The sequence below is a fragment of the Mirounga leonina genome, unplaced genomic scaffold (genome assembly GCF_011800145.1).
Source record: "Mirounga leonina isolate KUSES-001 unplaced genomic scaffold, KU_Mleo_1.0 Mir_55, whole genome shotgun sequence".
Taxonomy (NCBI): Eukaryota; Metazoa; Chordata; class Mammalia; order Carnivora; family Phocidae; genus Mirounga; species Mirounga leonina.
The window spans coordinates 10,692,061-10,708,342 of NW_023270816.1; the positions used below are offsets into that span (position 1 = coordinate 10,692,061).

Here is a 16,282-nt window from a genome sequence, read left to right on the forward strand (position 1 = left end):
GGGGGTCAGCACCTGGGGCTCAGCACCTGTGGGTCAGCACCTGCGGGTCAGCCCCTGCGGGGTCAGCCCCTGGGGGTCAGCACCTGCAGGGTCAGCACCTGCGGGGTCAGCCCCTGCAGAGTCAGCCCCTGGGGGTCAGCCCCTGCGGGGTCAGCACCTGCAGAGTCAGCCCCCGGGGGTCAGCACCTGGGGGTCCGGCGCCCCAGCCCTCACCTTGATGCAGTGGTACGTGGCGTTGGTTGCACAGACCAGGTTCTTGTTCGGCCAGCCATCCAGGTCCGAGTCCTCCCCGCAGATGAGCCCGTCACCCGCGTAGCCCGTCTGGCACTCACACTTGTACATGGGGTCGCTGAAATGCCCCAGGTAGATGCATTCCGCGTGCCTGTGGCAGGCGTGGGTCTTGTCCTTGCACGGGTTTTCAGGCTCACACACCTGCGGGAAAAGGGCCACGTGGTGAGGACACACGGAGACTCCACCCCGCATGTGCAGGGTCAGAGGTGGGTGCTCGGGGACAAGCGCAGGGGTGCAGGGCCCCCCTCGGTGCTGCAGGGACAGCAGGTGCCGGGCAGGCACCCAGAGACTCGGAGTGATGCTCTCTGGGGGTGTTCCCCAGCGGCAAGACGTCTGAACCCACAGGTGACCATGGGCTGTCCTCGGGCTCCTTGCAGGAAAGCTCCGCTCCCCCCATCCCCCTGCTGGTCCTGTCGGGGTGGTGGACAGGCTCCCACGGCCCTCCGCCTGCCCCAGGGAGGCCGCCCGTTCTCCTCCACACCCCCTCTGCCCAGTGCCCTGGGCTCTTGCCGACAGATTTACAGCCTTTCCGCAGCACACATGGGGCCGGGCTGCTCACCTGCTTCTCGGTCCTGGCCGCCTCCAGGCCGACGCCGAAGGGCTGGGTCCCTTTGTAACGAGGAGGGCATGGCAGGCAGTGGAAGCCCGGGTTAGTGTTGACGCAGCGGTGGGCTTTGCTCGTGGCGAAGCAGACGTCCGTGACCACAGTGCACTGCGGGATGGGCAGGCGTGAGCCCCGTCCCCATCTCCGCGGGCGCCCCTCCCCCGGGGCGGGCACCCACCTCATCCAGGTCCTCACAGTGCATGCCGTTGCCCAGGAAGCCCACGGGGCAGGCACCGCAGGACCAGGAGCCGTCGGGGAAGCTGCTGCACTGGGCCCCGGGAAAGCAGGGGTTGGACAAGCAGCCGTCTGCGTGGGAGGACGCAGGCGGGTTAGCTGGGGCCCGCGATCCCCGAGCCACGTGCGGAAGGACGCCCCGAGGGGCTCAGCTGCAGGAAACTGAGCTACTCAGGGAGGCCGGGGGCGCCCTGCAGAGTCACACCTCCAAGACTAGATCCTGGACGGTACAAACATGGGCACGATGGCTGTCATCACGCAAACGCTCCCTCTGCACCGTGCGCGTCCCGTGTTCACATAGGAACGCTGACGAGCACGGCGGCAGAGCGCCAGGGTCAGGGCGCGAGCCGACCTTTCTTTTCTGTCTTCCTACTCTTCCGCCCTTGGTTTTTCTGCTGGTATGCCTGCCCCCGCCCGCACACCCACCTATGGGGCAGCTCCTCTTATTGCACATCTGATGCTCCTTGACGTCCCCCACGCAGTCCTTGCCACTGTGCCGCGGTGCGGGGCTGTTGCAAACGCGCGTCCGCTCCCGGATCCCGCCGGCACACGTGACGGTGCAGGCTGACCACGGGGACCAGGGGCTCCACCGGCCGTCGACTGCAAGCAGAGAGCACAGAGCGTCAGTGGGGAAGGCGACCTCCGCGGGAAGAGCCGGTGCAGCGGGGGCTCCACACAGGGCTGGAAACTCGGGAAGAGCGTGTGCCGTGGCCCTAAGCTCGGGGGTAGTGCCGACGGCGGATTTCGGTTAGGGTGGTTTTCACCCCCGGGAAGAGAAATCACACGGGCGCTGGGAGTGGAAGCTGACCGCCGGCAGGGCCCTGCGGTGCAGGGGCGCCTAGTCAGGGAAGAGCTCACGTTCATTTTAATGGACAGCTTAAAAGCGAGAGGAAGCTCCCTGCATCCTCCTTTCCGAGGGCTGTCGTGCAGGGCATGAATGGGGCTTCTGGAAGGTCTCTGGGCACCTGTCCCCCGGTCTAGCTGCGCAGCAAGCCGTCCCCGAGACCCACCGTTCCGGGCCATCCACAGGGCCCCCAGAAAAGGGCACGCGGAAACAGCTCCCACGGTTCTGGCTGATGTTCCCTGAATCGTGGATGAGCTCAGGCAAGGTCAGAGCCCGCAAGCGATCAGATTCACCCCAAAGCCCGCTTCCAGCAAGGAGCCAGCCAGAGTTCGGTGGCACCTCGAGGGCTCCATCCCGGTCCCGATGCTGCCGGGCAGGGGTGGCCTGGTCCTGGAGCCCGGGTCCCCACTGTCTCGAGCGCCCGCTCCCGCCCTGCCTCACCCCACCTACTTGGACATGGGGCGCCCTGGCAGCCCTTCGTCTCGCGGCCACTTCCTTTGCAGTTCTTGCCCCCCATTTGGGGGACCGGCGAGTTGCAGAGCCGGATGCGTGTGATGTTGCCGATGCCGCAGGTCACTGAGCAGGACGACCAAGGCGACCAGTGGCTCCAGCCCCCGTCCTGCCGGACTAGCACACGGACAAGGACAAGGATGTCAGGGTGGCCGCTGCCCTGGCGTTCGCTCACGCACAGCGGTGGGGGCGGGGAGCACTAGCAGGGGAAGGAGCCTCACCCCGCAGGAGCCCCCGGTCAAGCCTGAGGGGCCCCAGAAACGCAGCCTGTCCCCACAGGCCCCCAGACCCAAAGGCTGGCGACGCCGACCCCGCCCCCCGGCCCCACGCCCGACACTCACTGCGATTGTCACACTTGCCCAGGCTGCACGCCCGCGTCTGGATGGACGGCCCCAGGCAGGTGTTGCTGGTGACGTCACAGGACCGCCCTCTCTGCTGGGTGCCCGAGTCACAGCTGGTGGAGCACTCGGTCCACTCTGCCCAGGGGGACCAGCCCTCCTCGCTGTCCAGCGCTGCGGGCGAAGCACAGGCCTGTCAAGCCTCCGCCCAGGGTGGCCGCGGGCCGGGCCGGCCCGGGAAGGGCCCGCGAGGCAGAAGCTGTGTGCTGGGGAAGGCGGGCTTGCGGAGTGCACCCTCCTCCGAGCCGGGCGCCCGGTGGGGCTCACCCCAGTGACCTGACGTCCACACCTGGGTCGGCGCTCGGGGCTGCCTTCCCGGGCGGGATGGAGAGGCACATGGGGATGCCTGCAGAGCACCACAGAGACCACGGGGTCCACCATCTGCGTGCTGAGCCCCACCCATCACCCGTGTCAGGGAAGGGGGGGTGCCTACACATGTCTTAGGATGGTTCACAGGAGAGAGTCCAGAATCATGCCTACACGGGGCTTTATGGGACTTACTAAGATTTAGTTTGCTTCCATTTTAACCTCCACTGCTGAGTTACATATGATAAGGAAATGTTCCAATTTGCTTGAAATTACAGGTCACCAAACTTAGCCCCAAATAATTTAAATCGGGACCAGTTAAATGAAAAGGCAATTTCCTGCAAAGAAACTCTTCCGAGTGAATTACAATCTGTAAGTAAGAGAAAGACAGTAACCTCCTTCGAGAGATCTGGCTGGTGAGTGCAAAACGCACTGCTTCCCCGCGGTCGTGCCTGGCGAGGATTAAACGTCCCAGAAAGCAGGAAACCAGACGAGAATAAGGCCACAGAGCCCACTCTCCACAGCGTGGAGCGCCTCCCTCTAGTCAGACGTGGGCCCTGCCTCTCGGGGTCGTGTTGTCGTCTCTCGCCGCGCTCTAAGGCGCGTCAAGCACTCACACGGACACGGTCTACTTTAATATTGTCCGTTTCAACCATAAAACTAACCCCGTGTAGTGGGCAGATTGCAGCTCTCCTGCTCCCGAGTGCGAGGCCCCAGGCCGGTGGCGGGTCTGCAGGTAGAGCCTCAGGCTCAGAGCAGGAGAGCAGGTGGCGCCCCAAGCTTCGCGTGCACTTACAGCGCAAGCAGGACGGACAGCACTCTCCTTCCACAAAGGATGGGCTGGCGCAGGGGGCCGGGGGGCAGGTGATTTGGTGGCAAATGGTTTTAAATTTCTGCAGGCAGAGAAAGGGGTCCGTGTAACACTCCTTTAAAAGAACAAGCATTGGCGCGAGCGCTGCATGGGAAGGGCCAGGAGGATGGCTGTGTCCGTCCTGGCATCACAGACACGGGACATAAAGGCGGGCCATCCACGCACCACGGGCAGGAGGGCCAGGTCTGTGAGCACCGTGGACCCCGAGGCCGCCATCAGTGGAAACGGGGACCGCTGACCAAGGGGAAGAGGCTAAGGTACCTATCACCATGTGGGCAGTGACCTGCACCTCCGGACTCTGCGGAGCCGCCCGCCTGGAGTTACACGCGCTGGCCGGCTCCACCCCGGCCACCTTCCGCCCCCTGTGGGACAGTCATTCACCTCGTGGAGTTCGGTTTCCTTTGTGCAGGGCGGTGGGATTGGCTAGAGCCTTACTTACGGTCAACGCCGCCCGCACGGCCCTCACACCGGGTCTTCTGAGGCAGCTGCACACGTTCTGGGGCTCGCCAGGGAAGACTGGGGGCGCGGCCACCCCGCGCAGGGCCCCCGAGAGGAGGAGCGTCCCCGCCCCTCACCTTGCAGGTGCACTTGGTGCAGCTGTCCACCACCCACGTCTCATTTTCCGCGAAGAACCGGCCGTCCTGCCAGCAAGCGGACATGTTCCTCGTCTTAGGCAGGCCACCGATGAGCTCCCAGAGGAACTGGTTATCGTTCGACTGGAAGGTTGAGGGGAATGTTTCAGCATAGACGGATACAACGTACCCACTCACCATGCTCACAGACCAGAAAGAACGCGCCTCCTTGACCGAAGAGCGCCCGCGGTCTGGGCTAGAGCCGCCAGCCCTGCGGGAGGCTCTGCGTGGGCAACACAGCCGCCTGGTTGACGTGAAACCTCCCCCAAGCAGGGTCACGCGGCAGCGACCGTAGCCGGGCAGGCCTGCGGCCATCACCTCACAGACGGTCGGGAGCTCGCGGACGCTGCACGCCTGCCCAGGGGGCTCCAGCCCTGGGGCCGACCGCACCTCGGGGCCCGGCGGCCGGCGGTGCTGGATGGGGAAGGGACCCTCCCGGCCAAGCGCCACTGAAAACTGACACCCAATTTGTGAATTCACACATTCTTCCAGAAATGACGGGCCCGGTCTGAGAATGCAATGGCGAGGATGCGCACAGACCTAATTCTTGCTCCCTTGGGGCTACAGACTAGAAGAATGATCAGGTTTTGAACAAAATCAAGTAAGTGAAAGTGAAACATCCGACAGGTGTTTCTGCCGCTCCCCCCACTGATGCACTGTGGGCTCCCCCCGCACGCAGGGGCTTCTGGGTGGGGTCACAGCCCCCTGAGAATCCCCAGCCTGTGACCTCGGCCTCGAGGCCACACACCAGCAGGGGAGGCATGGGTCCTCTCTTGCCCCAGAATGCACAGAAACACTCCGTCCATGAGGTCTCGGGGAGGTCACACGTGCCCCACCCCCGAATCCAAGCTCAGCAAACTTGTCCCAAAGCCCTTTTCATCTCCTCCTGCCTGGGTGGCTCCCGGGTCTGCGCAGCGAGGCCTCCAGCGCCCCCAGGGAAGACTCTCGCTTCGCGTGGCGAGAGTGCCCACAAGAGCAGGCCTCCTGCCTCCGAGTCCCAGCTTCCTGCCCTACGCAGGGTGGGCGTGGTTGGCACTCCTGCCTCCCTCCTACCCCAGGGCCACATACACGCTGGAAGTTTCCAGAAGGCGCCCAGCCTTTGCCACGAGCCCCCGTAGCCACGCACATTGTCTCTACCACCCACAGAGTGGAAACTGAGCTGGCCCCACCCCATCCGGGGCCACGGTCGGAACGTGGCTCCGGGCCCTTTCCTGGGGGGCAGAGGGTGAGAACGGGCACCCCCCCACCACTGAGCCGCTCTCCAGGCAGGAGGAGACCCCAGACCTGCAGACCCTCCAGACCGTCCCCCCTGCCGCCTGTCTCCCTTCTCGTGGGCGCCACGATGTTCCCGTCCCGAGCCAGCAGAGAGCACATCGCGGGGGGCTGGCTCCCGTCACCCGAGTCTCTGCTTTCTCCCTGATACGCTGGGCGCCTGGCGGGTACCTCCTGCCCGTGTCCTTACGGCCCAGACCTCCACAGCTGGTCCTCGCCGCACCCAGACTTTCCACAAAAGCACCTCCTTGTCCCTCAGAAGTTGAATCTGCTGGGGACACGAGCGTCCCCTGCTTGAGAACCGTCCTGAGCACGTGGAGCCCGTGGGCCTCAGTGATTCAGAGTTCTCTGCCCCCCACCTGCCCATCTCCCTGCCCGCGGCTCCGCCAAACGCCCCAGGAAGCGGCCGGCCCGCACCCACCACTTTCCGCAGGTTCTCGTGCAGCTCATTGACGATGACGTGCAGCCCCGACAGCTCGGTGATCATGGTGCCCAGCTCCTCACAGGAGCGCTCACACACCTCCGGCCTCCTGTGCGCACCTGGGCCCGCGTACTCGGGGGCCACCTGCGGGCTCAGGTGCAGAGTCTCTGTGGTCTCACTGATGGCATTGGCTTCAGCTGCGGGAAGCACAGGGACGGCGGTGAGCGCGGCCTGGCCACGCGGAGGTGGTGCCACGGAGAAGGCTGGGCCCACGCCGCGCGGGCGCAAGGCCCACCCAAGAACAGCGAGTGACGGCACCGCGTCCATCACGGCCTTGCTGGTAAAACAGGACTCTGCCCACTTGGTGACACCTGCCAACAGCGCCTCGGACGGCCACCAGCCGGGCAGCAGTGACGCTCAGGAACAGGGCGGGAGCGGAAGCCCGGAGCCTGGCTACTGTCCACGCACATGGGGTGGACCTGCGCCCGCAAGGGACTCTGACGAGAGGAGGCGATCTCCAGTGACAGTCTCGTTCTTCCGTCCCCACCAGATCTGCTTCCCACCATGTGTTCTCGGGAAGTCCACGGCCTACCCCCAAGCTCCTCGCTTGCCCATTTTTCTATTCCAAACACTCTATACATTGTCCACTTGCTCCGCATCAAGGCGGATTCAGCTGTCTTCACGCTAATCAGCGGCTTGTCAGACCTCACCAGCCCTCCCTCACACTCACGTCCTCTCTCCGTCCACCCTGCGGCGTCCCCTGGAGGGAAGGGCAGATCCCTCAGACACTCAACCAGGGGATCCCCCTCGCTGCCCCTGTAAGCTGCACAAACTCTGGGGTCCCCACCACGGGACGGGCTAGGACACAAACTGGAAACGGACTTGGGCCAGTCCAGAGAGAGGGGCCGTCCCCCACAGAAGCCAGACCGGCCTAGACGTGGCCGTGCCCCCCACCGCGTGAGTGTCACGGGAGTAAGATGCCCTGCATCTCTCGGCATCTCACTGCTGAGTTACACCTTGCGAACACGATCATTCTGCTGGGCCTCTCGCTGTTGAAGTTTTATTACTCGGTCACAAATCCTTGCCCCAATCACACTGACCTTGGGAGCTCCCCCACCTTGCTGGCTGGACGGGGCACATACCCCACAAACATAAACATACCACTCACTGCACACGGGTATCAGATTAAAAACAGTGAAGCACCCACGAATGTGCCCCGTGGCCCACCACCGCCTGATTTCAGACAGACCCCAGAGCAGCTCCTCAGGACGGGACACCCTACAGTCACAGAACCCGGTCCCTCTGACGAGACGCACGGCAGGGTCGCCTGTGGGTAGACCTGGGACCCGGACTAGAGTCCCCTTCTCCTGCTATCGAGGGTGAAGGGTCTCCACACCCCGCGGGGCTCAGCACCTGGAAGGGTGCTCAGCTTTCCTGTAAACACAGCGCAGCCCCCTCGAGTCAGGGCACCCCGAGAACCACTCTGTTTTCTCTGAGTCTGTGGAACTTTCCCACGCGGTTAGTGTCAGATGTCCGTTTACTATCCTAGGTTTTTCTGAACTTTTTGCTTTTTAAAGACCACATTCCCCCCAAAAAAGGCAATGGCTTAAATCACAGGGACCAATAGTTGCCAAGTTAGCTGGGCTGGAGACGCAGGGGATGAGGTCTGAGCCCCAGCGGCTACTGCAAACAAGGAGCTTGTAACGGGGCAAGCACTACCAAGCTCTCTCCACTCCACTGTCTGGCTAAAAATCACTCTCCGAATTCCTTTCCTGCCCTGTACTTCACTGACCCTCCATGGAAAATGTGCAGATGGATAGCTGCACAGCCTCTGAGGTGACCCCCGGCCGGCCGAGCGGCGATCCCAGCGCCAGCAGGGCAGACACACAGGGTCCTGGCTCCTACACAGGCCAAGTGCCGCTCCCAGCTCGGGGGAGTGCGGGTCACAGAGCCACCGTTGAGCATTAGACATCACATCCTCCACACTCTCCACACATCGATCGTAAGAGAACGATTTATGTGTCAGACTGTGCAGTTGACACAAAGAAGGGTCTCAATGACAATAACCCACGGGAACCTGAGCTAGGAGACCCGGTGGGCGTCCAGCCCACGGGTAGTCACACCCAGCAGCCGTGGACCCCGGAGCCCCAGCTTCTTTACTGAAAAACAAACGAGCCCATCCCAGAGGCATTTTGAAGATGCACTGACATTGAGTTTAAAGAGCCCAGCAGACTGGGCTTCATAAAGTAAATGCTCAAGAACATGTTGTCAAATTACAGCCCGAAGCAAATGCAAAAGGCAATGAACACACGACGTGAGATTATCTGTCAATGGTTCCAACAGTGTAGATGTTTTCATCAATGGGCTTGTCAACGGCTGTGAGGAGCGTGAGAAAACCCCCATGAACCTCGTGGGGCAAATATCTGTGGTGTTAGCTTATAGAGATGGTCTTCACACATTAATAGACTGGAAAATTTGCATGTATTCCTGTTAAAATGCAGGGATTGGCTTTTGGGCTTGTAAAATGGATTATTTTGGATTATTAAAATATATTCAAAATTAATCGTTCAAGCAGTTTATCATTTGCAGATGTCAGCATGTCTAAGTTGACCAGCAAACTCACTCAAAGACAATAATGGCACTTTATTAGAATACTTTTTCTTAAATCCCCACTAGCACCCCCCATGTACACACACCCATGCACACACACAGAGACACACTCACACATGTACACACATGTATATACACAGATACACACAGAAAGACTCATGCACACTCACACATACACACACACAACGCACACATATCATAGTAGAAATCCATCCAAGACAAGAAAGGAAACATGAAATGTTATCCAAAGCACACCTACCTCCCTGACTTTGCTGACAACCTTTCTTGCTCAGAACATCTTCCGCTGAATTTTCAAACACTAAGTAGACATTCTGCAGCAAACCCTGGAAATACACATGAGGAGAGAAATAGAGCAGTGGACAAACATCAGATGTTTGAGGCTGAGCCAAGTGACATTTTGAAAATATAAGGTGTGATCTTTAAATAGCAAGAACATTTCCTTCCGTGCTTTTACGCTTGCAGGCTTAAGCTCTCTTTATCCTGGGTTATCCCGCGTCCGTTACTGCTGAAGCTTTGCTCTCAGCGCAGCATAGACCCGGGATCTTACATAGGAAGACAGGGGGGTGGCCCCAAGACACGTGTGCTAATTCTGTCTTCCGAACACGTCCGGTCGGGTGCTCTGGGCTGCGCCTCCTCGGCAGGGGACTCGGCTGACTCCTGGTTTCTGGCTAATGGTCTCAGAAGTGCCCGTGGTCTAATCACAGACGTGGTCACTCAAAGGGGAGAGTGCCTTCCACCCCGTGAGCAGTCAGCAGCTCATTCGGCAGGGCCCACAGGACCTTCCTGACGGCCACCAGAGCCTCGTTCAACGACCGGTGAGGACTCTAGCCTTCTACTCAAAGAACTGAATTTAAAGACACACTGATTTCCAAAGAAGGCAGGTCTGGAGGAGAGCAATGCCCTGATGCCCCTGTGGTTCTAAACGCTTGTGGCTGTAGAAAGATCTTCCAAAAACTACTTCAACATGAATGTATTTTAAGATGCACATGGAGCTATCCCCTCATAAATCAACAGCCCTTTTCCTAAAAAGCGTGACTGTTAATCTGCTTCCCCAGCATCTCAGTGCTAAACGGGGAGCAGGCAGTGGGTTCCACATACCACATACGGAGCCTGGGATTGCCAGGACATTGATGCCTTGGTCATCAAATCTGTCTTCAGTCTGGAAACCAGTGACCGTTTGCACAGGTAAGAAAGCACACCTGGGACAACGTGCTCTGCTTGTCTATGGCTGAGGAAGGCGTGCACACACACCTGGGCATATGTGTGTGTGTACTGGTGTGCCCACACGTGGATGCATACGGTAAACACACGTGTGTGGTTGTGTGTGCGAGTGTGTACATGCGTGTGCATATGCACACGTGACGTTTCTGTGTGCATGTCTCTGCGCATCTGCACAGGGTGGCGTGTGTCTCCCAGGCTGGGCCTGACCTGTTCCAGCAGACAGGCCCTTGCTGGTCCGCTCCCAGCTCCCATTCCCCTGCCTCACGCGTCTGCCGCGACCCTGCCATACGTACCCTGAAGTGACTTTCTCGCGAAGAGCCCTTGGCCACGTACATCCTGCTCTTTTCTGTCTGGAGCTGCTCATAGAAAGGCTCATCCAGCGTGAAGCTGTCAATCAGGTCACAGTCCACGTACAAGCTGTAGGTCTCCCCGGTCACCTGCACGGTGACGTTCTTCCACTGGGAGTCAGCCAGGCCCACGTCCTCCAGGGAGATGACGTGTTGGGTGCCGTCTATCCAGTAGGTAAGGTCCAGCGTGTCTGCTGGGCCATTGGAGACAATTTCGAATTGCCTCTGGGAGGTGCCGGGGCCCTCCAGAGCCAGGAGCGTGCCCCGGGACTTGGGGTCCTGCTTCAGGCTGGCCAAGAGAAAGAACCCCTCCTTTTGCTGCATGATCTTGGCGATCCTGCTGAGGTAATCTGCGTTCACCGGCGGAATGTAGTCAAAGCGGACGAAGCGATAGGCAGGCACACTGGGGTCAGGCCCCCGGAACTGCTTGGCCCCAATGGTCTTCCTGTTTATGTTGCTGATGCTGAAAAGATTGAAGCCCGTGTCCTCGTCCTGGCCACTGGCTGCTGGCGCAGACAGAACAGGGAGGTTACCAGCAGGCAGGGCGAGCGGGAACCCAGGGGGGGATTTTTACACGCAGGGAGCAAACCGTGATTTCATGTGCGACTGAGTCCGTGTGGCCTGGGGTGTCCCCGGGCTCCCCTCCCTTTCTATCAGGGTGCTAATGGCAGCTTTCATGTAAAACCATTATCCTCTCTCTCCGGGCTGCTTCCCGAAAGGGGGCCCCCGAGACAGCTGCTGGTCACAGATCTTGCTTCCATCCTTGACTGTGCAGGGAGCGTGCACCAGAAGGTAAACCGAGCACATTGTCTAGATTAGCTGGCATTCTCCACAGCCAGATTTTCTCGGGGGAGGAAGCACTGCCCCAAGGTGGGTTCCGCACACCTTCCAGAATCCGTCTCCTGCTCTCCCACCCAGATCCGAACCGTAGGTGGGGCCCTGTCTCTACCATTTGATCGCCCAGAAAACAAGCCTGCAAAGGAAATGGGCCTCGGTCCTTGCTATGGATGCACTACATGTTGCTTTCCTATAAAGATCATGTGACTTACACACGTTACATTGTATCTCTTTATTTTGCAGAAGTATATTCTGCTAGACTTACTGACTCGCTCTGAGACTCTGAGACAGTGGTGGGTCTCAAGTCTGCAAATCAATGGTTTTAAGTCACCATCTGAACGACTGGAAAGAAAAGTGATCGGACCATCCCAAAATCTAACAGTTTAAATAATTGAAAATAATTTACTGAACAGAAATTTTAAACGAAGCATAGCTTTCCATCTACTACGTGGCAAGTTCAAACATTATATTCACAGTGTTGCTGATCCAAGTGTGAATTCTACCACCTTTAATAGAGCCATTTGGCAATACATCAAAAATCCTTAAAATAATTCAAAACTTTGACTCAGCAATTTTACTTTTGGAACTTTTTCTAAGGATATAAACACAAATACTAGTAGAGATTTATTCACAACTGGATTCCTGGTGGCATCATTTATACTCATGATAATGAAGTAATGATGTAGATGGAGATTGGTCTAAAAATTATCAGGGTTATCTTTTGATGGAACATTATACAGTCCTTAAAGACCATGTTGTATGAAAATAAACACATGGGAAAATATTTATGATATATTTTCAAGTAGGGAAAAAGTGGGAATAAAAGAGTTCTAAAGCACCAACCACCTGCAGTCTTACAAATGCAGCATGGGGGGAAAAAAAGGCTAAATGTGCACAGCAAATGTTGTGTCTCTAGGTGAAAGAGTATTTTTCTCTAATACCTAGATTTTCCAAAAATAAGTAATTTTTTATTATGTGGACTCAAAAGTAAGTAAATATTTATTGAAAAGAAAGTTCTGGATGTTCTAAGGAATGGCAGTCACGTTACCTGCTGGGGTCCGATAGCCCCAACAACCAGAGATGCTGTCCACACTCACCTTGCATGCCAGACGAGGCCCAGAGGGCGAGCAGCACCAGCGTCCAGAGCATCCTGCCGTCCACCGCCGAACCCTACGGAGGAATCAGACCCCTGTTACACAGGTACACACAGCAGCAACTTTCCGTGTCGGCTGGAATTTTCACTCACATGAACTGTTTGTGCATCACAATCAAAAACAAGTGGATTTGTGGGAAGTAAATGCTAGATAAGAAATTAGCTTTTCAAAGGGGGCTCTCCTGACTGTAGCTAGTTTTTATTGGAGTAGCATGTGTTGACAAAGCACTGTGCTAATCACGATCTCAGTATTCACATTATTTGATCCGCATAATGACCTAGGAGGCAAATACTGTTATTACCATCCCATTTTACAGATGGGTAAATGAAGAACCAGAAGAGTTAAAGTGCTTGCCCAGAGCAACGCTGCTGGTGTGAAGTGCAGCCAAGACTTAAACCCAGGAAGCATGAATTTAGGAAAGTATCAGCATTATTTAGAAAATCATCTACAAAGACATCTTTGAGTGAATAGCCAAGAAAACAAAAGTTGTGCATGACTTAAATAGAATAAATATTAACTGTGTGCAGGAGAAGTAAATTTAATTGGTGTATCATAACCACAAAAAAACATAGCATTCTACTGAGCAATCACTTTTACTCGGCTCTTCTGTTTTCCTGCAGGCCTGTTTTTCCATTCTTGAGGATTTTCAGTTGGCGTGGTTCAGACCAGCAGACGCTGGGCCAGAACTCAGGAGAGCTGGACAGAAGCCCGCTCGGCTCTTAACCCCTGCTCCGCTTTGGTGCTCCAGCACCAGCTTCGCGTGCCGGCACATGGGACACGGAGGTCCCTCCCAGCAGTAGGATGCTTCGGGCTCTGGATCCAAGCCAGCGCGGAGACCCCAGCCCCTCCCCTCGGAGGAGAGCAAAGCTCCTGAGCAGCTCAGCGCTGAAGGAAGCCAAGCAGCACCTCTCCAGAAGGATCTGGTGAACTAGAAGCAGCCGTGCTCCTGGGAGGGAGGAGTGTGCCCCAGGAGCAGGGGCGGCTGTGCAGGCCCCTCGGGGCCCTCTGGAGTCTGGACTCCGCGGCATGCAACCTCTCCACAGACACGTCCGCGGGCCTGGTTGTTTTCCAGCCGCGCATTGCGAGGAGGCGGGCCACAGCGGGCTCCAGGCCGTGCCACCGACGCGGGCCTACTCAACCTCCCACCTCAGCTTCGTCACCTGCCGAATGAAGAACGGTCGTTTGAAGCGTCCACTGACAGGGTCACGGGGAGAACTGAGCTAAGTGAGTCCGTACTGTAAAAGGTGGGCGCAGCACGGCAGACGCAGGCGTTTGCTGAACGCCCTGCACGGCTGTCCCCTGGACCACTCTCTCCGTGACTTTCCAGCACAGTAGGGATGCCGCTATCCGGCTGCTCGAAGGGCTGAGGTCCCGAGGAAGCGCTCTAGGGAACTCAGAAGGACACCCGGCACTCAGTGAGCACCCGTAAGTGGTCTCAGTGTCAACAGTGGTGAGTGCATCCGGAATGCCCCCCGTGTCCCCTCGACCAGATGCGTGCTGTCCGTCTCCTGCAGACACGGGGTGACGGCTGGCTCTGGCAAAGGTGGGCTCCCTCCAAAATGCACTTTTTTGAGGTCTGGAGGCCCAGCTTCCTGAGTGTCGACTTAACCAGAGTAACTCGAACTCTGTTACTAACAAAACCAAACCTCTGGTCCCCAAAAGAAGAGTGTCACCGGGTGTCGGCACTCTGGCCAAATGAGTGAGGGGGTCACATCTGGTCTCACGGAGTCATGGCAAGACCAGGATTGGCTGGGAGAGTCGCCCCACTTACTACATGCTGTGTCCCAGACAACACGCAGTACAGACACACAGACGCACGCTGTCCTCACCGGGCACTTGACTTCCACACACTCTCCGTGTGTTTACGGCTCTATTTTTTCCAAAGAAAGACTTTCAAAGACTTTCTGCAGCAGAATGCAATTACAACACATAAAGATCTTTTACAATTCTTTTATATCAGCAATCAAAGCAGCAATAACTTTCCTAAGTGAACTCTAGTTCCGTCTGTCAGGAGGGACAGGATCGCGTAGGAGCCCCCCCGCCCTGAGCCCCCCGCCCAGCCACACGGAAGCCTCCTACAGGGACTCCCGGGCCGGACCTTCCTGTGCAGACTGGCCCCCACTTGCAATCACAGCTGGATTCCAGGGTCCTCACCCACTTGGTCCATTATCCATTAATAACACTCAGAGACACTTCTGAGCTATTAGTGATGTTTAGAGTCGGAGCCTCTATAATCTCTCTGATCGTGTTTTCACTCTCTCAGGAGGATTTTTCTGGAACACCTCCCACATGGTGCCCCGTCCACGACAAACGCTACTGTGGGAGCTTCTTACCCTGTAGCTGAAAACACGAGCCTGTGCCCAGGCTTGCAGGCAGGTACACGCGTGAGCGTCATGAGGACTGCCAGACAGGACGACTGCCAAGGAAGCTCCCCGCACAAGCTCTGCAGACAGAACGCTTCCCCGGGGCTGGCTCACGTCAGCTCTGCTCGCAGCGGGGAGACGGGGTCTCAGACGAGCCCCACCTCACATTATCAATCTATGTGGCACTTTCTCCTTCTCCCTTCTCAGAAACCAAACCGCCGTTTCCGAAAATTAAAGTACAATGCAATGACTTTTGAATAGTTGTATAAAGTTCTTACCTGGCACGTGAAGCAGCTGAGGCGAAGGTTGAGGCGGTGCTGGGGGCCGGGTCCAGAGGACCAGGTCTCCGGCGTGCAGGAGGCTCAGCCGTCCCTGCAGACGAGCTGGGGTCGGCACCTCACTGGCCGCCCGGCAGCAGCGGCTGCTTTATATGCTCCGCTCTCCTGGGTGGTGCTGTCAGTCAGACACGGGAGGAAGCACGTTTAATTCATCCTTCGAAGGAGTGACATAATCCCCCTCCGCTCTGCGCACCTGGCACACGGTGTTGGTACCGCCCCGCTCCGGCCGGCCCTCCAGCTGGGGACGGCAGAGGAGGAGCCTCGCAAGAGGGGGAGCAAGCACTCACTTTCCCTGTCTTCTCTCAGGAAATAAAATGCTATAAATACAACCAGCAAGATTGTCTGGAACTCCCCTTTTTGCGGAAGAGAAAGATCGCAAGTTCCAGGGTTTTGAATAAGTTTCACATCAGCCAGACTGAGAAGGTCTTTCTAAACCAGATGAGTCACAATCATTAAGATGCAGAGCAATCTGCTGGTGGGAGGAGTCGATGTATGGATGAGCCTATTATATGGCTGAACTCATTTATCATGTGCAAAATAAATATTTGACTTAAGAAGAAGTCGGAAACTTTTATTTCTGCAGTTAGATGACTGAGAAAGAGGAGAGGGAGGATTTATTTCATCCAAATCCTGCACTGGGTGCTGTCTGGACCCCATGGGAGGCCTCCCCTGCGGGCACCCAGGACGGGGCCACATCCCTCTGGCACTTGATCCCCAGTGGTACAGACAACCCATCATCAGCATCCACGGGCTCACTTAGCGGGACAGCCTGCAGAATAAAGACTCAAGTATAATAATAGTGGCAAATGTCAGACACCCTGCCCCTCCCCAGAGCTCAACATCACCCACAGCAAGTGTGGACAGTGGTCAGAGGGAGGAGGTGGACAGAGGGAGGGGACAGACAGGGGATGGAGGAGGTAGATAGAGGGAGGAGGTAGACAGATGGAAGAGGTAGATAGAAGGAGGAGGTAGACAGAGGGAGGAGGGTGTGGACAGAGGGAGAAGGAG

The 16,282-nt window shown here is 57.4% G+C and overlaps 1 protein-coding gene across 2 annotated transcripts in view; it reads right to left on the reverse strand.

Moving 5' to 3' along the window:
* The window catches only part of LOC118001902 (thrombospondin-2), a 26,082-nt gene extending 10,849 nt beyond the window's left edge, over window positions 1–15,233 (reverse strand). The window contains exons 1-13 of one of the 2 annotated variants that reach the window (XM_034992087.1): window positions 15,215–15,233; window positions 12,517–12,589; window positions 10,529–11,085; window positions 9,253–9,337; window positions 6,384–6,580; window positions 4,634–4,774; window positions 3,984–4,080; window positions 2,825–2,995; window positions 2,424–2,600; window positions 1,556–1,729; window positions 1,074–1,201; window positions 851–1,003; window positions 214–432 (exon numbers count right to left, since the gene is read on the reverse strand). In XM_034992087.1, coding sequence (XP_034847978.1) covers window positions 214–432; window positions 851–1,003; window positions 1,074–1,201; window positions 1,556–1,729; window positions 2,424–2,600; window positions 2,825–2,995; window positions 3,984–4,080; window positions 4,634–4,774; window positions 6,384–6,580; window positions 9,253–9,337; window positions 10,529–11,085; window positions 12,517–12,568 — 2,151 coding nt within the window. In that variant the 5' untranslated portion in view covers window positions 12,569–12,589; window positions 15,215–15,233. Of the gene's footprint in view, window positions 1–213; window positions 433–850; window positions 1,004–1,073; window positions 1,202–1,555; window positions 1,730–2,423; window positions 2,601–2,824; window positions 2,996–3,983; window positions 4,081–4,633; window positions 4,775–6,383; window positions 6,581–9,252; window positions 9,338–10,528; window positions 11,089–12,516; window positions 12,590–15,214 lie in introns of both variants that reach the window. The other variant, XM_034992086.1, reaches the window with a different exon arrangement.
* Window positions 15,234–16,282: the final 1,049 nt, after the last annotated feature.